The 24,709-nt window shown below is 45.8% G+C and overlaps 1 protein-coding gene across 1 annotated transcript in view; it reads left to right on the top strand.

Moving 5' to 3' along the window:
* Positions 1 to 11,159: 11,159 nt before the first annotated feature.
* The window catches only part of hspa12b (heat shock protein 12B), a 36,109-nt gene continuing 22,559 nt past the window's right edge, over positions 11,160 to 24,709 (top strand). The window contains exons 1-5 of the mRNA XM_015343865.2: positions 11,160 to 11,554; positions 19,470 to 19,523; positions 21,567 to 21,664; positions 22,736 to 22,860; positions 23,135 to 23,321. Coding sequence (XP_015199351.2) covers positions 19,481 to 19,523; positions 21,567 to 21,664; positions 22,736 to 22,860; positions 23,135 to 23,321 — 453 coding nt within the window. The 5' untranslated portion in view covers positions 11,160 to 11,554; positions 19,470 to 19,480. The remainder of the gene's footprint in view (positions 11,555 to 19,469; positions 19,524 to 21,566; positions 21,665 to 22,735; positions 22,861 to 23,134; positions 23,322 to 24,709) is intronic.

Genomic DNA, 24,709 nt, shown 5'->3' with positions numbered 1-24,709 from the left:
ACCAACACAGGGACTCCAAGACAGACCTGATGTGATCACTTACATATGTCCTGGCCACAACTTTAACTGTTGAATTTTGAACATGTTGTTATGGGTTTAAGGTAGCTTTAGACACTCATATGAGTAGGGCTTCGAAATAATCAATCCTTGAAAAACAAGCACATTTATCATTGTTTCTGCTACAGACACAGACGATATAAGCTGCTGCTGGGATTAATTTGTCAATTGGAAGAACAAAGCTGTGATAATCAGCCATCACCACAAAGGTCTCTCAGTCACGGCCCTTTGCTCTGTCATGCTGTGTGCCATGTGTGTGTCTGGCCAGCAGGGGGCGCTGGTCCAGCAGGCAGCAGAGTGTCCGTGCTGGTGAAGGGGCCTCTCTGCAAGAACAGGCCCCGATCTCTGGGCACTGCTTTATTGAATCCTTAATAGAACCAACCATTTGATTTTGAATCCATCCCTACTCTCAGGTTTCACTTCCAGGAATAATTTCCTGTTGTTTCCAAGAAGTATTGCCAAACTCCCAGGAGTGCAGGACTGGGAATAGTCCAGCACCACAGAGCTGGGAATTCTCCAGGTCCACAGGCCTAGTAACATTCCCACTCCAGAAATGGAAATACCCCCAGGACTTTGAACTGGGATTTCTCCAGACCTGGGATTTGGAGTATTCCAGGCTCCCAGGACATTGTGTCTTTATAAAGGTGCTTCACAAACAGGAAACTCATATTTTAATTCTAATATGTAAAGTCAAGTCAAAACATCAGACAGTAAAGTAAAGCTCAATTGTAAAATCAATTGTTCTATAAGTGATAGTTATGCAAAATGTTAATGAGGCCCAATGTAAAATGCCATGGCATTGCTTGAAAATAATGTGGTTTGAGTAAAGAGGGTGACATGCCAGGCATGCCTGAGTCTGAACAGCAGGTGTTCCAGCCAGTTTGGGCCAATGAATGCTTCACTGGCTGGCAGAGTAGTGACCTGATCAGCTGCTGCACATTCTTGTCATTCACAGGACTTACCTGCTGTACATTTAGATGCAGAGACAGAAACAGTCCTGAGAAAGAGACAGAGAGAGCCTCCAGGCAGCACTCTGACAGTAAGTGGTCTAGATGTTTTCTGTTTAGCAACATCCTATCAGCAGACAGACAGAGACAAGGATGCTTCTCTCAGGAAGGAGGCCATCGGGCCATTTTTAGTGTGAATTTGTGATAGAATCTTATCAAGTTGCGTCTTGAAAGGTGACGAGCTTCAACATGGTTGGGTTGCCTGTTCCATACTCCCATAACTCTTGTGTCTCCTGTTTTCAGGACATTTCACACATCCGTTATGAAACATTTTGGGAAGAGCCCAGGGAGCAGTGAGTATAATGCAGGGGCTTCATCCCAGACAGTCCAGTTGATTCCAGTAGGATTTGTGTATGCCAGTTCTTTAATTGTTCAATTGATGTGTTACCTAACTGAAGATGTTCTAGTGGTGTGCGGTTTTAGAGTGTTTTGGCTTTAAAGGAGCAGGTAAAAGTTAATTCCATGCTGAAAAATAGGAAGGAGAAACATGTTTCGGCTGTAGAGGCTGTATGTGGTGGTGGTCTTTTCTCTGGACCACAAATTCCAAACTCATGCCCCAGTATAGTATAATTCCTTCAGAGGAGACATTAAATGGAAGTTCTGACTAAACTACAGTACTGTGGGATTGGGCTATTAACCCTGGTGTCCTTGCTAAATTCCACTCCGGATTGATACAATCTGGTCTCCTTACATCCTCCTTAATTCAATTGCTGAATCAATTTCTCACTCTTCCCGTGATCTGCTGTATTGTGGGCCTGCTGGTGCAGGCTGGCTGCAGCAGTCTTGAGTCACCCAGAAGGACTGGTGGGTGATGTATGTGAATGTGAAGCATTGTGACATTTCTGGGATAAAAAGCACCACAGTAAATACAGTATATGCAATCAGTTATTGATTATATTTTGAGATAAAACACAAGAAATATCTATTTTTTCTCTAAGCTTGAATTTCGGTTACTGCATTGTGCTAATATATACTGCATTGTGTTTAGGGTTGTAGTTGACTAATCCACGTTTAAAATGGTGTTCTGTCGTAAGCAAGGCCTTGTAGACTGAAGGAATTGCACTAGTTTGCCAACCACATTTGACCACAAGGTGGAGACAGGACCACACTCTTCATTTGAAAGGTTTTCTGCAAGAGACATCCGGTCCTAGAAAGATACAAACCTAGGAGGTTGTAGTCACCCTTAAATGATCAATTTTAAAACATTTATTTTGCTTTTGACCGCTGATGAGGGTGATGTCAATTGGATTCAATTGATCAAATTGATAGAGTTTCTCATATCTCTGTATTTCTCAAGCACCACTGTTGGACATTCCTTTAATAATTGATGATTTAACCTATCAGAGCAGGAACAGGACTGATCACCACTGGGATCCTGGATGCACTGAGCAGAGATCTGCAGCTCCAGTTCAGAGGAGCTGCTGTGTCCTCCAATGTTTATTTCAGCCGAGCTCGAAATGACTTACTTTGATAAATTGGCCTAATTAGGAGTTAACATGCTTTCTAGATCTTTGTTATTGGTAATTTAAGGCAACCTATAAAACCTGTATAAAACCTAGCTTTTTAAAACATACTCCAAAGAAGTAAAAACATTTAGTGTAAAAAAGTGCAGCATGTTCTCAGTTTTAACTGCCCTTACCCATACTTTCTTCTGGTTCGAGCGTCGCTGTCGACTCTGAAGACGTTAGCTGGGTTGGTTTTGTCCATGCCTTTGAGGATTTTGAACTCTTGTTTCAGGTTCCCCTGTCTTGTTTGATAAAGACTATAAAATCTTAGGCTCTGTCAACCCAGGACATTCCCTTAAGCCCATGGGAATATCTAGTTGCTGTTCTCTGTACTGATCCCAGAGCAGCAACATAGTCACCTTCCATCTGTTTGCTAACTTCTTTATCGCATTCAGGGTTGCGGGAGAGCCAGATCCTACCTCAGCAAGCAACAGGTGCTAACCACACAGCCACTGTGGTGACTGAAATTGTTCACCATATTCTGAAACAAGTACACTCATGCATTGCAAAATTTTAGCATATAATAAATTCTGCGCTATTAACTATATTTACATCAGCATAGCTCTTTCTCAGTTGGTACAGGGAGGTTGTGGGTTCAAATCCTAAGTGAGATACAGCTATGTCCTTAAGCAAGGTACTTCACTCAGATTGTTCCATTAAAATACCCAGTTTTATAAATGAGTGTGAATGTAAACTGCTGTGGTGAAGAATGTCATCTAAATAGATTGTTAACTAGAAGTAATAGTCTTTAATGGTAAAGTAAGACTTACCTATTCTAAATCCATGTTGAGTGTCCCCAGTACCTGATTTTATACAAGTGATCCCCCAGTTCACAAATAGGAATGGTTTCTATTACCTTGCATAGTAGCAGGCAGACTTCTTGGTCTGGAACTACTTGGCTCAGTTTATCAGTGGTTAATGCTGCATTCCCCGGCCAGCATGACTGGGTGACAGCTTTGTGAAGCTGATAATAGCTCTGTTAAAGGAATAACACCTTGTTTATGTAGCTATAAATGGCGGAATGCGACCAGGCGCTGGTAATTCTAATTAAGGGCTTCTGGTATCTGCAGTACTTCTATTTCTTCTACGCTCATACTCTTCAATACTGTTTAAGTCAGAAATTTGCCACTCTGGCCCTATCAGGACTTTGAGATGCTCCTTATGTATGTGCTGCCTATCGAGCCACAGCTGTCCAGTGCAGGGAGTGGGTTAGTCCAGTGAAGAGAAGAGGAAAAGGGGTCAAACGCCCTTTATCCCCCTGACTGAATGGGAGCAGGAGGACAGAGCCCAGCGATCCCTGCTCCCAGACCCTGCTGAACAGTGAAGTATGCTGATAGCAGGCATTGTCTGGAATATTCTTCTTCTTCACTCGTCAAGCCTGTGCTCTGTCCTGGTGTCAGCCACCTCCCCTGCCCCTCTCATGTGGAGAGTTTATGGGCTGCAGCTCTCATCTCTCCAAGGGGCGGAGGGCCCCGATTATAAATCACAGCACGGCTGATAAGCTCCTCCAGTGGCCCGGTGTTACCCAAGTCTCCTGACAGCACACACACAGCCGACTGGAGTCCAGCACTCTCACATCATACCCTGGCACTGTTCTTGATTTCCTGATTTTTACTGGCCATCTGGAGCTTCAATTTCTTGGTGCGTGCATGTGTTAGTAAAAGTATGACATAATGCATTAGGCTTTTTTTAGAAAATAGTAGGGGTCACTCTAAAGGCAGAAGGTATTCTACAGCATGATTTAAGCCTGCTGTAATTATATACAGTATATATTCTTTGGGAAGCTATGAACATTGCAGCAGAGTTACTTTTTATCATCACAGGAGCTCAGAGCTGAAGCATTCCCTGCGTGCTGGGGCTTTGTGTATGTTAAAGACCAGGCAGTAAGGGTATGTCACAGTGTTGTGCTGTATGTCCACAATGCACAGCTTTGAGTCTCACTGATTGTGGTACGAAACTCACCAGCAGCTCAAAGAAGTTTGTCAGGAGTTTGTCATGTGTCTGGGCCCTGAATGGTCTGCTGGCGAGCTGGGCATGTTTTGCATCTGGCCTGCCTGGCTGTTGGGATGACACTGATCAAAATTCCTCAAGTCCAGTGCAAACTGAGGAGAGGAGACCTGAACTTAGGAGAAAAATAATTGTAGTGAGGAGGGAAGAGAAAGACAGAGGAACTACAAAAGAGTACAACCTCCTCTCTGAAGGGGTTCAGCTCAGTCTAGCACCGGTGTTTTTGCTGCTGTCTGGTTCTGTGGTTCCGGGCCTCGGCAGCTGACCTGAGGCTCCCCGGAGATGCTTGTCGAAGGCTGGAGCTGAGATCACAGCCCGTCCCTCTGTGAGCTGGAGCTCGACTGCTGCTGGGCTCCAGGAAAGGCAGGGAAGGAAATGGGAGAAACCGAAATGACACCGAGGCCAATAGTCATTTCACTGCTAGATTGTTACAGCTAAAGACAGGGTCAGAGAAAGGAGGACCTGCTGTGGAGGCATTCTCGGATGAAAGAAGACTGGGATATGAACCAGGTCTAACTGCTGTTCCTTGGCCAGCTGTATGTCCTTAATAATTCCTGCTCTTTTGCCTTTAGCCTCCATGAATTATAGCTGCTTGTATTAAACAGGACAGGGATTAGTTTTTAATTGCTGGACGTGTTTTATTCATTGCTCCCTGCAGCCCTGATCCCTGCACTGTGGCTCATCCGCTGACACGGGGGGTCGAATTGTCACTCATATGGTCACACTGTTCTTTCTCCCACAGGCAGCAATGTGTGTGTGAGTGTGTGTGAGCGTGCGTGTGTGTGCTTCTGCGTGTGCGAGTGTGTTTCTGTGTGCACACGTGTGTGTTTGTGAGACTGTGAAAGTTCGTGTGTGCATGTGTACCTATATGTTTGTGTGTGGATGTGTGTGTTGCGTCCGAGTGCGTGCATGTGTGATTCTGTGTGCGTGTGTGTGTGAATGTGTAAGTTGTGTGTGTGCATACTGTGTGATCCTGTGTGTGTTTGTGTGTGTTGTGTGCATGTATGTGCTTGTGTGTGCGTGTGCGTTTCTGTGTGTGCTTGCGTGCTTGTGAGAGTTTGTGTTGATTGTGTGTGTATGTGTGTTGTGTACATGTGTGTTTGTGTGTGCATTTGTGTGTGTACATGTGCGTGTGGTTGTGTGAGTGCACGTGTGTGTGTCTATGTGTATGTGTATGTGTGTGTGTCTATGTGCATGTGTATGTGTGTGTGTGCGTGTGTATATCTGTCAGGAGCTGAGTGGAGGGGCTGGGAAAGAATGCAGAGAGTTGGTGGACCAGGTGGGCTGTGTGTTTTTGGGGTGGGGGGTAGCACAGAGCTGCTCTAAGAAAGGAAATGGCTCGTTAATTGTGAAAAGGGGCCATAAGAATTCCTGAGATGACGTCTTCAATATGGAAGCACACATGGAATAACACTGGCTTGGTCAGATGAGTGCACAGGCCTGGACAGCCAGGGGGTCACTGGAAGTCTGGATGTAGAAGAGATGAACTTTCTCAGCTTTTCCCTACCAATGTCTCCTTTTTGAATTTTATTAAATTGAATATAATTATTAAATTAATCCCATGATTTTTAGAAAGCACTTGTCATCCAAAGGGATTAGGGATCCTCTTCATCTGCAACTGAAGAGCAGCCCCACCAGGTCGGAACACAGCTGCCACTCTGCACCGGCAGCCCCACTGCACAACAAATCAGGGGGAAGAGTAAGAAATATTATTATTATTAACTATAATGAATGAAAATAAACTTTATTTTTATATAGCACCTTTAAAGGTGGCTTCTCAAAGTGTTTCACAGAAAAACAACAATAAACAAAAAAATATATCATATAAACACAATGAAAATCTACAATGAGAGGACAGTAGATGGACAGTAGTAGAACTAGATACAGTAGGAGTAAAGCGGTATATACCAGAACCACTTAAGTAAAAGCCCTTCTGAAAAAGAAGGTTTTTAATTTAGATTTGAGTTTAGGGAAGAGTTTAGGGAAGGTGACTCTCTGATATCCTTGGGCAAAGAGTTCCAGAGCTTGGGGACATAACAGGAGAAGGCCCTGTCACCCATACAATGTAGACGGGCTTGGGGGACAGTAAGGAGAGCAGAATTAGAAGAGCGAAGGTTGCGAGGTGGGGAGTAGGACGATAATAGTTCAGACAGGTATTGAGGTGCCAAGCCATGCAGAGCCTTATAGGTGAGCATGAGGATTTTAAAGTCCACACGGAACTTGACAGGAAGCCAGTGCAAGGAGTCCAGTATAGGAGTAATGTCATCACTTGCACTAGACATGGTCTGGGTTTTGGCAACCGAATTCTGGACATACTGAAGTTTGTTCAATGTGGATTTAGACAACCCCGTGAATAGGGCATTGCAGTAGTCAATTCAAGAGAAGACAAATGTGTTGATCAGCTTTTCAGCAACAGCGATAACTTAGGAAGTAAAGGAATAAGTAAAGGAATAAGTGTCTCTTTTCTTTTCTGTGATGAAAAGAAAAGAGACACAACGTTTCACCCGGATTGACACCTGAAGAAGGCTCCACAGCCGAAACATTGTGTCTCGTTTCTTTTTTCAGCTTGCAACAAACCTTTACTTGTTTCTTTGCAGCCTGCACATGCTGACACAGCTAACTACCTGAACATAGTAAGTAGTGTAGCGATATTTCTGGGGTGAAGGAATGATGTTTTGACAATGTTGCACGTGTGGGTCAAACGTTACTCCTGACCCAAACATCACCCCCATGTTTTTCAATCTTGACTGAAACTCAGGTACAGTACCATCCGCAGATGGAGTTGCAGCATTGGCTTTACAAGTAAGTAAGGCGAGCAGTCAGGACTCTGTGTAATGTCTCATCTGCAGGGTGGATTTTCTTCTAAACAGCCCTAACGTCTGAAATGCTGGAACAGGCTGACTCTCGTTTCCAGTGCAAAATGTACTCAAAACAAACACAAGAAATATTACAAATGGGCGGAGGCCATCCAGTGCAGCAACTGATCCAAAGATTTGTCCCAGCTAGCTCCTGAAACCAGGGTAACAGTGTCAAGACAAGTGGAGGTCAGCTTTGAGACCCCCAACTTCATTTTCTCAAAATAAAAAGCTTAACTGACACATCTCTCTTTCCCATATCTATTTTATGAGTGTCTAGCTAAATTTTCGCATTTAAACATTTCGGAAAACATGAGAAAATTCAGCACACTTCGCACAAGAGCTGAGTGTGTCTGTGTGCAAAGTGTGCACTAGCAGTGGCAAAGCACTGCCACTGAGACACGGTTGCAGCGGACATCACCTCCAGAGCAGAGCTCGAGGGGGGCAGAGCCCTGTTAAGGTGGTTTACATTACAAACAGAAAAGTCTTTGAAGTGCTGCCTATGCGGGGCCCCAGGCCTTAATTACTGCTTCGTGTATGATGCCATAGGTAATGGGTTCCAGACTGGAGCCAATTTGATCTGGAAATATGACAAGCTCGGGAGCCTGTAAGCTGGAGGATTTTTTTCATAACTTTTTTTGTTCTGTAAGGTAATAGCAACCTTCTGCATGCTGAATAAGTTCACGTCCTCTGGCTGTCGGGGAGCTGGGTGTGCTTTTCATCAGTGGGGCTCTGCGGTGGCGGCAGTGACCCAGGAAGGCACAGGGAACGAGCACCTCAGCTGAGCACCGCTCCACACTCACTGAGAGCCCTTGCAAACTCGCCACGCGACATCTACAGAGCAAGTGTATGTTTGCCATGGGTTTTCTCTGCTTCGTATATCAATACCCAGAGCATGCAGCAGTGTGGAGCAGTGGGGAGTGGTCAGGTCTCTGGGCTTGTAGCTGAGGGGTTAGGGGTGGGGCAGGTGTCAGCAGATTGTTTCTGTAAAATGCCACACTGCTCTGATGGGGACTCCAGATCAGCAGTGCTCAGCCCTGTGTCAGTCCACCTGTGTCTTCTGGACCTTATTCCGACCAGGCCCTTAATCACCAGTGCTAAATGGTGTCAGTGAACTGATCTGATTTCTCATTTGGACTTTTAAAAAAACTTTCCTAGTGGAGTGGTTCTCCTGGTTCTGGGTAACATCTGTATTTTCTGTTTTTCTACCAGCTTTGTTCTTAATCACAGGCTAATTTATCTATATATTTGAAGCTTTTTTATTTGCTTTCACCTATTAAAAAGCTGAATGAGATGTGTAATTGCCACAGTACAAGCCTTGTGCTAATGTGTGAGTTTCAGGACTGTCCTCACTCAGGTGTGAGAGCTGGCAGCTAATCAACTGGACAGAAGGAAAAACACTGGAGCTCAGTGGGAGTGCCAGACAGTGTCCTTCACCCTGAGTCTGTTCACAGTCAATTAATCACCAATAAAAAGCTATTTACTGTAGCTAGAAATCCATTAGCAAATTCTTAATTAGCAGGTTGAGGAGAGACAGCAGTAAGCTCTGTGCACTTGAAGCTGTTGGAAATCCACAAATCTTTCTGTCTGCAAATGAGATACTGACACTGGTCCCCAGTAGATCTTCATCCAGCTGTTGTACCCAGGAGCACGAACGGGCTGGGTGACTGATGTGACAGAGCAGAATCCCAACTGGAAGTGGATCTGCACACTCAGGATTTACAACCAGTTGTGTGTGTTCAGGTGTGACTGGGGAATGAACACCGAAAAATAGGCAGTTGACAGCAGTAAACCTGACTCTTTATTTTTTAAATTAGAAAGGTGCTACCTTTTTCTTGTCTTTTCTCACTGTGACTGAGATGATTAGCAGTGTAGTTCAGTACATTGCATTAAAATTTACTAGGAGTCAATGGGATGTCCATAGAAAGATAGCAGGAGGATAAACATTGACTCAAAGGGGGAGGTGTCTGATTCTGTACCATTCACACTCATGTCTGTTCACCATTAACTGATTGCCTATTAAAAACCGCTTAGCTAGAAATACACAAGCAAATTCATTCAGTATACTGTACACACAGTATACCAACAGTATTTAAAATCTATGAGATATATATATATGATCTCATCAGATCTCAGAAGCTAAGCAAGGCTGGGTCTGGCCAGTAAGGGGGAGGGATTGGTGTTGGTGAACCAGTAGGTGGCGTTTTTTCCTCTGGACCAGAAAGTCCAAACCCATGACCCAGGGGACTCAGTGCTGCAGAAGGTGTTGTCCTTTGGGTGAGGTGTGAAACCGAGGTTCTGACTACTTGGTCATTACAAATCCTAAGGCACTTTTCGAAAGAGCAGGGATATTTCATCGTCCTTGGTAAACACCACTCCAGGCTTGTGCAGTCTGGCCTCCCTGAAGTGCCTTGTAGGTCACCAGGTGCTGCAGTTACTCTCTCCTGCCCGATCTCCCACGCAGTGGAGCTGCATCGCCAGGTGGCACAGCCCTTGAGTGGTGGAGGAAGTGTGTGTGCTATATTACAGCCAGCAGCCATATCACCCTGCAGCTCACAACTGGCAACCCACTGAAGCTAAGCGGGTGTGAGCCTGGTCAGTACCTGGATGGGAGACCTCCTTGGAAAAACTAAGGTTGCTGCTGGAAGAGGTGTTAGTGGGGCCAGCAGGGGGTGCTCACCCTGCAGTCTGTGTGGGTCCTAATGCCCCAGTATAGTGACGGGGACACTATACTGTAAACAGGCGCCGTCCTTCAGATGAGATGTAAAACCGAGGTCCTGACTCTCTGTGGTCATTAAAAATCCCAGGGTGTTTTCTCGAAAAGAGTAGGAGAGTAACCCTACTCTTCCCATTCCCTACAATTTCCCATTGGCCCTTACCAATCATGGCCTCCTAATAATCCCCATCTATGAACTGGCTTCATCACTCTGCTCTCCTCCCCACTGAGAGCTGATGTGTGGTGAGTGTACTGGTGCACTATGGCTGCCGTCGCATCATCCAGGTGGGGCTGCACACTGGTGGTGGTGGAGGGGAGTCCCCATTACCTGTAAAGCACTTTGAGTGGAGTGTCCAGAAAAGCGCTATATAAGTGCAAGCAATTATTATTATTATTATTATTATATGTAAATCACCCATGGATTTCACCTTTAGGATGAAGAGGACTATATTAATGCGATCGATGCCTGGTTAGTGACGTCTGTCCTCTTCTCCTCTTCTCTTTGATAAGGATCGCACCCTGCTCAGTGGATGTCAATGTCTCACAAAACAGTCAGATTCATCCTCTTGTGGACCTGGGCACACCCTCCTTCAACACACACTGACTGTACCTGTGTCAGTGTCCCAAAGAAAAGCTCTCTCTGATTATTTTATTAGTGAGAGAAATTGTGCCAGTTTGCTGTGGCAAACTCAGTGTGGGGCGGAGTGGGCAACTGTTTTTTTAGACTGGAAAGCACTGAGCAACAACAACAGGAAACTGTTTAAAAGGGCCTTTCAAACGAGGTGAATGACGGTGAGAGGAAGACAGAGGAGAAAGAGGGAGTGGGAGACAGAAGGAGGGGGAAGTGAAAAATGAGGGAGACGTGGGGAAAGAGGAGCCCTCTGCTCAGACAAAGGCACCGGGACTGAATTCACTCTCTCCGCCCCCTCCCTCTCTCACACACCCACAACACAGTGCTCATGCAGTCCAAGCCCAGCCTCCCCCTCTCTCCCTCCCTCCCCTCGGTGCTAGAGCTGCCGCCCGGGCCCGGCGCTCTGTGTGCCCGAGTGTGTGCGTGCTGGGAGTCCCTCTCCATCTCTCTCTCACATTCCACTGCCTCCCTGGGAGTGTCTCCGCCGTCCTCACTGCCTCCGCCTTGCGCTGGATTGCACAAGGAGCAGAGAGGCAGGAAAGGAGGAGAAGTTGCCCACGTTTTTAATTCTTCCTCCTGTTTTGTGTCTAGACTCTGGCAAGCTTTCCAGAGTGGAGCGCAACATCTGCTGTGTTGCAGGGGAGCTGTTGTTCTTTACTACACCAGGAAAGGAAGCTGAGCAGCATTTCAAAGGCATCTTCTTCTGTTCCTGAGTGGTGTGGACTTCACTTACAGCCCCTTCAGAGGACGAACGTGCATTATTTGAAGAGCGACGTGTGAGTACAGAGCATTTTGTTGTAAAAGAATGTAAAAGAAGTCAGCGCTCAGGTGTTTGCAGTTGTGTGCTCTCCTGGTGTGAGGAGGCAGATGTCAAATAGCTCTTGAGCAGGAAGAGAGTATTTCTGAGTGCTCCAGTGCTCCAGGGGTTGATTGTTCAAACTTGGCAAACAATTCTTACATTATTACAGTCCTTCTAGCTGGCAAAGGACACAGGAAGATTTACAAAAGCATTTGATTAATCGTATGCTTTCTGGGGTCAGAATTAAAAGGTTATTTTTATTATAATAAGTGTGTTTTCAAGTGTGCAAAGTGTTTCTCATAATAGTGTATCTTCAGTGTCTCATCCTTACCAACAAACCCCGGTAGGTCAGCAACAGGGGGTTTCTATATGCCAATCACTGCCAGACTGCACACACATTCTTCTGACAACACTGCTTGAGTGAGAACAGTGAGAACAATAGACGGCTTGCACAAGCAAAACATGTTCAACTTTGCTCCATCTTTTAAACTCAGGAACATCTCACACTCTCCACCTATGTCCTGCTCTGGTGGCCTCATTGTGTTTAGTTGGTGTTTTTGTGCAGTTCTAAATGGAAGAAGCGGTCGTCAGTTCTGCAAAGGTGTGCTGTGTACACATTGCCAAGGTATGCAAGAGAGATTGAGCTGAAACAACCTCTAGGCTAGAGATTGATGAGCTGCCTTTCTCTCTAGTGCGGGAGTGCTTAGCAATTTCTAAGCCTATAACTGTTAACATGGGTCCACAGAGAAGTTATTTTGGATAAAAATGGGTTCCCCTATATCCCGTATATATTATGCAATATGTGAATGTGATGCTAGTTTTTACAGAAGGTAATGAGAAACGTGCGATGCTCCACAATATGGTTTTTGGAAACAGGTGTGCTGTCTCAGAGAATCACGCGGTACACTGAGCAACATGTCAGATCCACGCAAGACAAGAAGCACTATAATGACTGAGTTGTGGGAGAGTCTGGCTGTTCCTCAAAAGTGCTGTTTAAGTCCAGGAGTGGAAGTCTATGTGCAACCAAGTACAGTAGGCAAAAAAAAACTAGGAACAGCGCCAGAATTGAGGACTTTCCCTGGAGTATTTCTTTGGAGTATCTTTGAGCTCTGCCTGGAGAATGACAGGACAGAGATTTTGTTTTCTAAAAATCCCACAATTTTGTGTTAACTACAACAGCAGCTGGCAGTGCCGTGCGGTGGGCTGCAGAGTGCGCCGGAGAAGTGACTGACTGCATCGCGCTGGAGTTTGAGTTTACAGGGGACTGGGGGAAATGAAAATCAGACTGTGGACCTATACAGAGAAATATGTGGCCCGAGCGTGTTGCCCTGGGGGGCATTTCTATGTGTTTGTCTGCTGTTTTAATTCTAAACCTGGAACCTGGTTTTGGAGATACCGGTATATAATTTCCACAGATGTTACTTGGAATCTGATATAAGAAACCCTACCCCCAAACATCCAGTGTATATTAGTGGGCCCACATGCGTTCTCCAGGGTTTATTATTAACAGGTTCGGAGTTCTGAGATCAAGAAGCTCTCCTTTCAAATTCAGGCTCTGAAAGAGGAGGACAAAGCTGTAGCATTGCTCGAGTAATGTTATGGAGTCTATGGAGGTCTGAAAAAAAAACTGTGTCTGAGCTGTAGAGATATTAGAGGGGCTGGCTTCAGACTTATTGACAGTGTCACTTTCATAGCCTCACCCTGCCTGGATGATGTCACCGCAGTCAGAGGAGGGGTGGAGGGAGAGTGGGACTGCTGCAATAGTAAAACCCTGTACAAATCTCTGCACAGCCTTGCTAGTGTTTTTAATAAACTCCCTCCACCCAGAAGGAGATTAGCAACACCAATCTGTATGGGGCAAATCTGGCTCTGAGCTTGCTACATGTTGAACGGACCAGGATATGATGTCATTGCCATGGGAGTCCCCCTGCAGTGGGAGGGCTGTCCCTTTGGCATAGTGGAATACTCCACTGTGTGGGGAGTGGTGCAGAGTGGCTCTAAAGTAAGAGGTAACCATGAGAGGTCATGATTGAGTCCTTATATACAGTATGCAAGGCTGTAGTTCTCACAAACATGCTGTTCCTTACCAACTGCTCCACATGTAAGATTTTTAGGAATCTTTTATTTTCCCTGTAAATTTCATTTTTGGAGATATGCTGTGCAGACAGATTACATCTTTGGGGTTTCCTAAAAAAGACTTCTGGTGGATAGTAGCTAAAGGTCTTTGCTCCAGATTCCTGCAATATTTTGCAGGACTTCTGCAGCTTTAGTTCTTTTGCATGGACTTGTACATGACAAAGCTTTACATGGTAAGAAATGTTGTTGAACAAACTTTTCACAAACCTGCCATGAAATGTGATGCATGCTATCCAAGTATTTAAAATACTCAAAGGCCTTACAAAGTCGACCCAGAGGATTTATTCTGAAACAGGAACCAGAGGACACAAGAAACTATGTGGAAGTACTTTTAAAACCAAGAACAGGAGGCATGTCTTTGTGCAAGTGGTTGTGGGAGTCTGGAACAACAAAATGGGGTTGTTCTTTCATACAGTCCAGCTGATATAAGCAGTGGTCCATCAGAAGGAGCATGAATACTTTGCCAAAGCTAAAAGGATGATGAACCTACTGCCTGCCACTAAGACAGAGGTGAGACAGACGCACAGCCTGAGAAGCGAGCAGTGGTGGGCGGGACTTTATACACCTTGTGCTTCTGCCTCTGTGTGAATCCCCCAGTGCACAGGAACACTATGTGCACTCCAGAAGACAACGCACCTGTGTTCTAATGGTGTGATGCACTGAGGCAGAGATTACAGAATAGTAAGAATTAATCACCGTTATGTAGCGACTTTCCACCCAGAAGATCCCAAAGCACTTTCCCTATAGGACAGATTCCACTCGATCTGCTAATTAAGTGGCCAGATTTTTCAAGCCCAGCTTGGAATTCAACTAGGATGTCGCAGTAGAAAACTCCGATCCTTTGAAAAGTGTCATGAAATCTTTAATCACCGCAGCCCGGACTATTCCTGAACTCTCATGAGAGGGACAGCTCCTCCTACACTGGTTTGGAACTTCTGATCCCAGGGAAAAAAAGAGGGAAGAAATACATCATCTTGCTTTTCCCTGGAGATTTCCCATCCCAGTACTGACCAGATCAGGCTACAGGTGGTTGCACTGCTGTTGTATATGAGTCAAATACAGGACACATCTGTGCTGCACAACAGTTGTATTATCTCATTGTAAAGGAGGCTGATTTGAATGCGGCAGCACTGTACAGGTTAGTTCCACACTGAAACACAGAAGGAAGGAACGTCACTCGAGCCTTTAGGTGTGAGGCAGTCCTTGTCTGAGGGCTGCAGACTCTAGGATTGTGTTGGTGAGAAAGTAGTTTTCTGACTCCTCACACAAACACAGGATGGAATAGAGTCCCACTGGAAAATCTGATTGAGCTCACCATCATCAGGAAGCTTGGCCCATGTGCGATAAAGAGCTTTTCTGCATCCACAGCATGCAAGGCTCCTGCTGTGATGTTATCCTTTTGATTCAATGGAGTTGTCTCGGTGTGATGGACTGTTGTTCCCTGCTCTGAGCAATGTTTCTGGTTGGGGGGTGGCAGGTGCAGATGCATCCTCTTAGCAACAGGTGAGAGACTGGGACAGCAGGAAATCCCAGAGGAATAGTGTCAAGAGCAATAACTGGAGTGGAAAATAGAGAGCAGCATGCGTAACTCCAAGAATAATTACTCCGGGTGTCTTCCACTATAACTGCCCCAGCTTGTCATGCTAGAAAGGAATGATTTTATTATTAGCAGTAGTACTTGAAAAAGGCTGACCCTACAACTGAATAGTCACCCAAGAGAATGAGTGTTATAAGAGACAATGATTTAAACATACAGTACAGGTAAGTAATGGAAAAATGTAGCACATTGTCATATTGTTATGACTTTTAAAAAGATGTATCATGTGTGATTTTTGTATCTACAGGCCATTTGCTAAAAGAATGGCACAGTGAATACTGACATCTGGGTTTTTTGTACAGGAGAGAGACAAAGGTCTCACTCATAGCAAAAAAAATGTCTTTGTGTTGCCCCTGATGTGTGGTGCCACCAGATTCCCAAGAATTGTGAATATTTTTCCATGTTCCAGTCATTCGGATTCCCCAGTGGTGCTGCGTCTATATGGAGCTGACTATTGGAGGCATAACTGTCCGGTTCCTGGTCTGTTCATGTAGACTCCGGAGGACTGGTGTCCTCCTGCAAGCCTGGGAGATAGTCTGCTGCTTACTGTTCACTTTAGCCTTTCCTGGAGAATGACAGGAGCACAGCTTTCGCATGTTCGGATGTGTGACTTCACTCTGAATCAAGCCTGCCAGCCCTGGGAGGGAGTTTGCAGGTCACTAAGTGGGCATGAGAAATGTGGAATCCAGCAGCACTGACTACACAGCTCTGTGCTTGGATTTGGTTATAATAGGGAGGGAAACAGCTAAAGCCTGGATATTCTGACAGGGACACGGTGTAAAGTACTTGTTGGAGTAGATCCAACATAATTTTCTCATCACGCAGTCACCTATTTCTTGGAGTCACCTTATAATAATAATAATAATAATAATAATAATAATAATAATAATAATAATAATAATAATAATTACACTTATCTAGCGCTTTTCTGGACAGTCCACTCAAAGCGCTTTGCAGGTAATGGGGACTCCCCTCCACCACCACCAGTGTGCAGCCCCACCTGGATGATGCTCCAGTACTCTCCCCACACACCAGCTCTCAGTGGGGAGGAGAACAGAGTAATGAAGCCAGTTCATAGAGGGGGATTATTAGGAGGCCATGATTGGTAAGGGCCAATGGGAAATTTGGCCAGGATGCCGGGGTTACACCCCTACTCTTTTCGAGAAACGGCCTGGGATTTTTAATGACCACAGAGAGTCAGGACCTCGGTTTTACGTCTCATCCGAAGGACGGATATATTGTATATAGATTTACTCTGGGAAATGGGGGGATAAATTCATCATCACAGTATACCAATCCATAGTTCAGATCTTGATTCTCTCGGACGTTGCTTACCATTCCTAACTGAGGGAAAGGGACTCAACCACCCACCTCTGGGAATCGAGACTTCCCATCTTCTCCTGAATTCCTGAGACTCACAATTCCCACCAGGATACTTTCAAAAAGCCCCTCATGTTCTGTTTCATGTTCCGCCACACTGCGCTTCTCCCACACTCTCTACCAGACAGCATCGGTTCCCTGCTGTTGCTGCCAGGAAGAAAACATGCAGAGAGAAGATAGCTCAGAAAAGTTATTGTGTGTTTCAAGACATTCTGCCACCTGCAGCGCGGGCAGGGGTCTCTATTTTTTACAGACAAGTGTTCCAAAATGTGACAAACTAAAAAGTGAATGTAAGCAAAGAATTTGACAAAAAGGGGAAGAGGGCCTTGCAGTTGATTTCCTGTTTCTTTGCTGCTGAGTGAGTCACACATTTCCTAAGTGTTTGCTGCTGTGCAAAGGTCTCAGACATCTTAGAAACAGTCAGGAGGTACAGGATTACAAGATGTGGTGTGTGTGTGTTGAGTATCAACAGTCACTCACAGCCTTCACTAATGCTTCATACAGTTGTAACAGCTGTGACTGTATGTAACACAGCGCAGTTTGGGGAAAGACACCAACCTTGTCATTCAGCACCTTTCATTCGCATAGATCAGAATCTGTAGAAAATCAGATCACAGTAACTGAAGGTGAACTGCACACGAGCAACAGAGGAGAAGTGTTATACTGAAGGACGGCTTTTTGTGCTATAAAACACAGATTGGGATTAAGTGTTGTCATGAAACAGGATGTCTATAGTTTAAGGAGAAGATTACCACAGAAATTGTACAACAAAAAAACAGTAAGCAGTTTACTCCATATGATCAATTATGATCAATTAAGAACCCTTATACATTGTTTTAGTCTATGATCCAGATTATGTCCTTTACTGTCATGTAAGCAGGCCAGAGGACTCTGAATTCACAGTGCTTCCACAGTCACAGATAAGACCAGGAAGTAATTTGCAGGGGTGATAGCACGGGGCTGTCTGTTAGTTAAGATAAGTCTGGGAATCATGCTTAACCCCGGCCCTGCCTGGCGCTGGAGGGGTGAATGCTGAGCCACACCGTGATTCTCAGTTTCAGCTGAGAGTCCTGCCCTGCATCCCTGGCTAGCAATCTCCCTAGAAGTCTCATTTGGGCTTAGATAGATAGATACTTTACTGATCCCGTGAGGGAAATTGCAGAACAAACTGCAAAGAAACCATTGATGAAATAATAATGTTGCTGTTACTGCTATCAATTATCATTGATTATCTGCAATTAGTTAAGTGATGTAATTAGGTATGCCTTTGCTGGTGTAGCGCTGATGTCATCGCCCTCCCTGCGTTTAGCAGGGACCTCAGCCACCTGGGTTTGAGAGCACTGCCCACCTGGACAGCAGATCATGTGATCAAAGAAAACGCAAGCAGAGAGAGCAAGTCTCCTAACACTTGTTCAGGCCTTTGTCATCAAGGTTGTGGAAGATTTTGTTTCCTGATGTTCTAGTAACATTTTTCAGCTTTGCAATGACTTGTGTCCCCTTTATGTTATTCAGGTGTGGCCATACGTTTGTGTTACTTTGCCATTCTAAATAGCTTACTATTCTCAATACGAAATTACATTGTTACAGCTATGGGGGGTGGCTGTGGAGGGGCAGCTCTCGGGATTTTCAGACTGAGGTGTTTGCTGAGCTGGGGTTCTGACGCACATCAATCGAAGAAATTGTCCGGTTTAATTAAGTTTTGGGTAAATACTTTCAACAGCCCAGGACACATGGAGAAAGAAATAGGAGTCCCGCCAAGTGGACCTTGTTAAGATCAACGCAAAGACCAGATCTGAGTTCTGTATCTGAACCTTGTGAAGAGAGCTTGCCATTCTGCTGTTTAGGACATTTCCTTTATAGAGAATCCCTTGGTTAAAGATGGTCTCTCCTGGCTTTTTCATAATAGGAAGATTGGTTTCCCTTTCACTTTGTAGCTACCGGATTTATAGGAAGAGAGATTTAGCTCTGGGTTTGAATTTTGTTCTTCTTTAGGGTACAGGTTGATCTTTCTTGTAGGCCTGTTAGGCGGGATATAGGATTTTTGAATATTGGGTAGTAGTCTAGGTTTTTCTGGATGGTCAGGAAACAGGCCTCTTTGAGGCCTTGTTTGTAAATAGGATAGCTTGTTTCCATTTCCTGCGTTGTGTGTTGTTTCACACTGACCCTTATTGTTATTGTCATTGTTACTAATTCTGTTTGTTTCTCCGGGTCTGCCCGACTACTCTCAGATTCTCACGCTTAATGACTCTGGAGAACGGGCTGTCAGTAGTTGCCTCTGTGATGTTTTGGATAACCCCTCCCCTTCCACAGGACAGCTACAGCACCGGCTCTTGTGAAAGGCACTCCATCCCATTCACCCTGAGTTTCCTCCGTTCTCTGTTCTTCTCCGGGAGTTTGGGTTTTGTGACGAATAATAGACACAGACAGCAACGTTTCTGTAATAGAAGAAAGATAAGCTTCCTTCAAATGCATGAACTTTAAAGATGATTGAATCGTGTGGTGTTAACAGTTTGCTAGCATCCTATTTTCCACAAACCTGAAATTGTAACCTTCTCTCTCATGCTAAGAAGTGTTGTAAGACGCTCTTGTTGATAAGCAACACCTGATAAAAATGAAAACACACACTGACTGATTTATACAAGTCCTTGTGAATGAGGTGATGCACTGCACCGATCCAGCTCAGAGGAAGCAAACCCAGAGCTTCCAGTTGGCTCACACACCTCTCTAAGTGGCACAAGTGAACCAGAAACATGACATTCTGCTGTGCTTGGTTTTTCAGGCAGATGCCCCATGGCAGCTCTCCTGCAGCCCAATATGAGCAGCCTACAGAAAGGTAGGGATGGACACCACACACAGCCTGTGGGAAACAGGAGCACAAACAAGCAGCCCATGTCAATATGTGATTATGCCAACGCTATCACTCCCTAGGGAGTGCATGCTTTTAAAGAAAACATTCCAGTCATGCCAACAGCAAGTGCTAGAGTTCTAGAAGGTCATGTGCACTGAGAGTGGGGTGTGTCAGCGTCAGTGAGAAGAGGTGGGAGTGTGTCAGTGTGAAGAGTTGGGAGTGTGTCAGTGTGAGGAGTTGGGAGTGTGTCAGTGTGAGGAGTTGGGAGTGGAGTGTGTCAGTGTGAAGAGTTGGGAGTGTGTCAGTGTGAAGAGTTGGGAGTGGAGTGTGTCAGTGTGAAGAGTTGGGAGTGTGTCAGTGTGAAGAGTTGGGAGTGGAGTGTGTCAGCGTGAAGAGTTGGGAGTGTGTCAGTGTGAAGAGTTGGGAGTGGAGTGTGTCAGCGTGAAGAGTTGGGAGTGTGTCAGTGTGAAGAGTTGGGAGTGGAGTGTGTCAGTGTGAAGAGTTGGGAGTGTGTCAGTGTGAAGAGTTGGGAGTGGAGTGTGTCAGCGTGAAGAGTTGGGAGTGTGTCAGTGTGAAGAGTTGGGAGTGGAGTGTGTCAGTGTGAAGAGTTGGGAGTGTGTCAGTGTGAAGAGTTGGGAGTGGAGTGTGTCAGTGTGAAGAGTTGGGAGTGTGTCAGTGTGAAGAGTTGGGAGTGGAGTGTGTCAGCGTGAAGAGTTGGGAGTGTGTCAGTGTGAAGAGTTGGGAGTGGAGTGTGTCAGCGTGAAGAGTTGGGAGTGTGTCAGTGTGAAGAATTGGGAGTGGAGTGTGTCAGTGTGAAGAGTTGGGAGTGTGTCAGTGTGAAGAGTTGGGAGTGGAGTGTGTCAGTGTGAAGAGGTGGGAGTGGAGTGTGTCAGCGTGAAGAGTTGGGAGTGTGTCAGTGTGAAGAGTTGGGAGTGGAGTGTGTCAGTGTGAAGAGGTGGGAGTGGAGTGTGTCAGCGTGAAGAGTTGGGAGTGTGTCAGTGTGAAGAGTTGGGAGTGGAGTGTGTCAGTGTGAAGAGGTGGGAGTGGAGTGTGTCAGTGTGAAGAGTTGGGAGTGTGTCAGTGTGAAGAGTTGGGAGTGGAGTGTGTCAGTGTGAAGAGTTGGGAGTGTGTCAGTGTGAAGAGTTGGGAGTGTGTCAGTGTGAAGAGGTGGGAGTGGAGTGTGTCAGCGTGAAGAGTTGGGAGTGTGTCAGTGTGAAGAGTTGGGAGTGGAGTGTGTCAGTGTGAAGAGGTGGGAGTGGAGTGTGTCAGTGTGAAGAGTTGGGAGTGTGTCAGTGTGAAGAGTTGGGAGTGGAGTGTGTCAGTGTGAAGAATGGAGAGTGGTGTGTATTTCTTACCCTCATGATGGATGCCAAGGTGCTTGTCCAGGTGTGCACTGCCCATCAGGAATCTCAGATGCACTCAGCTGATCGTGCAGCCCAGACCTGTACTGGCCATGCCTGCATTACTGAGCTCAGGCTGCAGTGTGGGAGAGCACCCTTCCTGGCTGATCCACCCTTATCTAGCTCAGTCAACACTTTCCTCAGCTGAGTCAGTTTAACCCCTTTGTTGGCTTTAAAATAGCAACTGGACTTTTTGAGCTGGAGTTATTGACACCTGACCTATATCCGCTGGGGTCTGTAGTGAGATCAATAATCTCTCCTAATACAAGAGTTGCTTGGAATTGTTACCATACTGTCTATACTGTACTCCTGTGAAGGCACATTGACACTGGAAACCTAAGAACATATTGAACAGAGTTAAGAATATTTCAGCATCCACATTCATTTTCGTAGTGCATATTTTTTTTAATTGAAGTTTTGTACAACTGTTAAGTGATTCATTAGAAATGTGCGTATGTCTCAGAAACAGCATTCAGATCAGCACCCTGTGCAAGACAACAGATGTAAATATTTACGTCCAGGTAGTTATGTCAAAAAAGTGTAAAATCTCTTACCCCCCAAAATTGACTAAACAGAACTGACTATGATGATGTTCTGCAAACTGGGCTGGTGTCGTCTTGTGTTTCAGGTGCTGGAGGAGAGCGACTGGTGACCCCATCACCCCCCTGCTCCCCCTCCCTTGGAGACAGCTGCAGCATCGCGCCCCTCACCCCCTCCCCTTCTCCGGTAAGACCAGCCGAGTGTGCTTTTCCTGGGGGACCCCAGGGGATTTGTCTTGGGACCCCAGGACTGGAGAGACAAAATGGCCCATTACAGAGACTGGCAACAATTGTAGATGAATAATAATAATAAAAGTGACATTTATTCATGATAAAAATGATGTACTTGTCCAGGTTTACAGGCCGGTCCCAACAGTTAAATGTTTCCAATGTGTAATGCTGTCACAAGAGAAGGCGCTGCAGAAGAGAGTCCTGATTCCTCCAGGACCTCACGGCCTCACAGAATCACTTTTCACTAAACACCTAGACCCTGCTAGAGTAGGAAACCCTTGAAACACCCAAGATCAGAAACATGAATACGTAGTTCCCCAAGGAATGTATCATGTGTCTACTGTGCCCTGGGTCCTGTCTGCTTCGGGCTGTTTCAGAAGTGTGCCGGTGATACTGCACTGACTACAGTCTAAACAACATGGGGCTGTATATATTTGCAAATCAGCACAAATCAAAACTGGTTGGGTGGACATCTTTCAGATGGGGTTTAAAAAGCTCGTGCTCTGCTAATGAATACCAGACTCAGGTGCTTATGGAACCTGGTTGTTGTTTAATTGTAGATTCAGATCTCAGTTCTCTCAGAGAGTCTAAGACCTGTGGAAGAAACTGCTTCAGAAATGTGCTCTCTTGGCTGATGATGTTTACACCAGGATGTTTAAAAAGCACTGAAGCAACACCCAGCCCGAACACTGATGAAGGCCTGTTCCTTGAAGTATGAGCAGGACTATGCTCCTGGGCAGGTTAAGTCAAATAAAGAGCTCAACTCATAGACCAAACCATCACCTGCAAAATGGGACATTAGCTTTCCTTGCATGTCTGGCTAAACGTACTGTGTTTCCCTTAGGCAGACAGAGCCTTCCTGCAGCCTTCAAGCAGAACAGGCCATGATAGACACTCTCTGGTTTAAATCTCAAGTTCCCACATGGCTCATCACCCTTCTCACGAGTTCTGCACCCACCCACCTGCTTCTCGTATCCCTCCTTCTCCTCTCTTGTTTCACACCGCCTCTCTCGCTCCCCGTCTGCAGAGGACAGTCCTGCGGCCCAGATGCGTTCGGCCTTTCTCTGTCGTGGTGGCCATCGATTTCGGCACCACCTCCAGCGGCTACGCCTTCAGCTTCACCCACGACCCCGAGGCCATCCACATGATGAGGTGAGCATCACTTCCAGCACGCTCCATAGTGCTCATTCTAACACTGCCGGGCTGTGTGCTCCTCATCCTCACCCTGCTGGCCTGGAGAGGCACAGATTTCCAAATCTGTGGGGGGAGGTCAGCATTTTGTCTCAGGCTTTTGTGGGGGCTGTGCACAAAACACTTGTTGCACTGGGACAGTTCAACACTCTGCAGTCCTGCCCGATGAGCTGTCTTGCAGACACTGAGATAGGTTCAGCTCTCAAGGCTCCCTCTGTGCCTCGGCTCTCACCAGGCGCTGGGAGGGCGGTGACCCTGGCGTGGCCAATCAGAAGAGCCCGACCTGCCTGCTGCTGACCCCTGAGCAGCGCTTCCACAGCTTCGGCTTCGCAGCGCGGGATAGCTACCACGACCTGGACCCCGAGGAGGCCCAGCACTGGCTGTACTTCGACAAGTTCAAGATGAAGATCCACAGCACCACGGTGAGGGGCTCTCACAAGGCTTAATGTGCCAGGACTGGGAAATATCAACATCAGAGTCTAAGGAGTATTGCAATCAAAAGCATGAGTTGCATTTTTAGTACCTCACACTATCCATTGCATTGAGAAATCATCTGTTGCTTACAAGCTGAGATGAAAACATGGTGAGGTGTCATCTCCTTCCACAGAGCAAGCCATCTACAGATCTCCGTGCAGAGAGAACAAAAAAGAAACAAAATGCATTCGGAAATCCTACATTACAGAATCAGAACTGTTTTTCTATTAACTAAATTCATAATAGGGTCAGATTTAACTTTATAAATGCTCAGGAATTGGGAGCCAAGAGACAGTTCCTTCTATTCTTCCATCAACAAATATCAGAAACTACAATAATTTTGCAGCAACAGTAAACCTCTCATTATGTTACTATACATCCTGTCTGGAAAGAATCTTCTTGTTGAAAGCATTCAAACCTTTTCTCCCACAGCCTGTTGTGGAAAAGTCTTGTGGACGTTCTTGTGTGTAGACCTGGCTCAGATCTTAGAGGAAGGGGGGAGCTGGCCTTGTAGAGTGAAGTGTGTTTATGCTGCTGTAAAAGGGCCGCAGACATGCTGGAGAGCAGGCCCGGTACAGAGCCTGTGGCAGATGTTTCCTGTAGCCGACCACTGATCCAACTGGGCCTGCAGAGCTCGAGCAAGAGGCAGTGAGAGAGGTCAGCCTTATCACAGGCAGGCTTCCAAAGCTTTGTTCAGGCATTTTGAAAACTCATTCAGACCTCTTGGATTTCTCAAACCCCCAAGAGAACCATCATGCAATCTGACAGTGTGTACAAGGAGAGGAGTAGCTACAATCTGACAGTGTGTACAGGGACAGGAGTAGTTACAATCTGACAGTGTGTACAGGGACAGAAGTAGCTACAATCTGACAGTGTGTACAGGGACAGGAGTAGCTACAATCTGACAGTGTGTACAGGGACAGGAGTAGCTACAATCTGACAGTGTGTACAGGGACAGGAGTAGTTACAATCTGACAGTGTGTACAGGGACAGGAGTAGCTACAATCTGACAGTGTGTACAGGGACAGGAGTAGCTACAATCTGACAGTGTGTACAGGGACAGGAGTAGTTACAATCTGACAGTGTGTACAGGGACAGGAGTAGCTACAATCTGACAGTGTGTACAAGGAGAGGATTAGCTACAATCTGACAGTGTGTACAGGGAGAGGAGTAGCTACAATCTGACAGTGTGTACAGGGACAGAAGTAGCTACAATCTGACAGTGTGTACAGGGACAGGAGTAGCTACAATCTGACAGTGTGTACAGGGACAGGAGTAGCTACAATCTGACAGTGTGTACAGGGACAGGAGTAGCTACAATCTGACAGTGTGTACA

Source organism: Lepisosteus oculatus, chromosome 1 (genome assembly GCF_040954835.1).
Source record: "Lepisosteus oculatus isolate fLepOcu1 chromosome 1, fLepOcu1.hap2, whole genome shotgun sequence".
NCBI lineage: Eukaryota > Metazoa > Chordata > Actinopteri > Semionotiformes > Lepisosteidae > Lepisosteus > Lepisosteus oculatus.
This window is presented reverse-complemented; position numbering and strand designations above follow the sequence as displayed.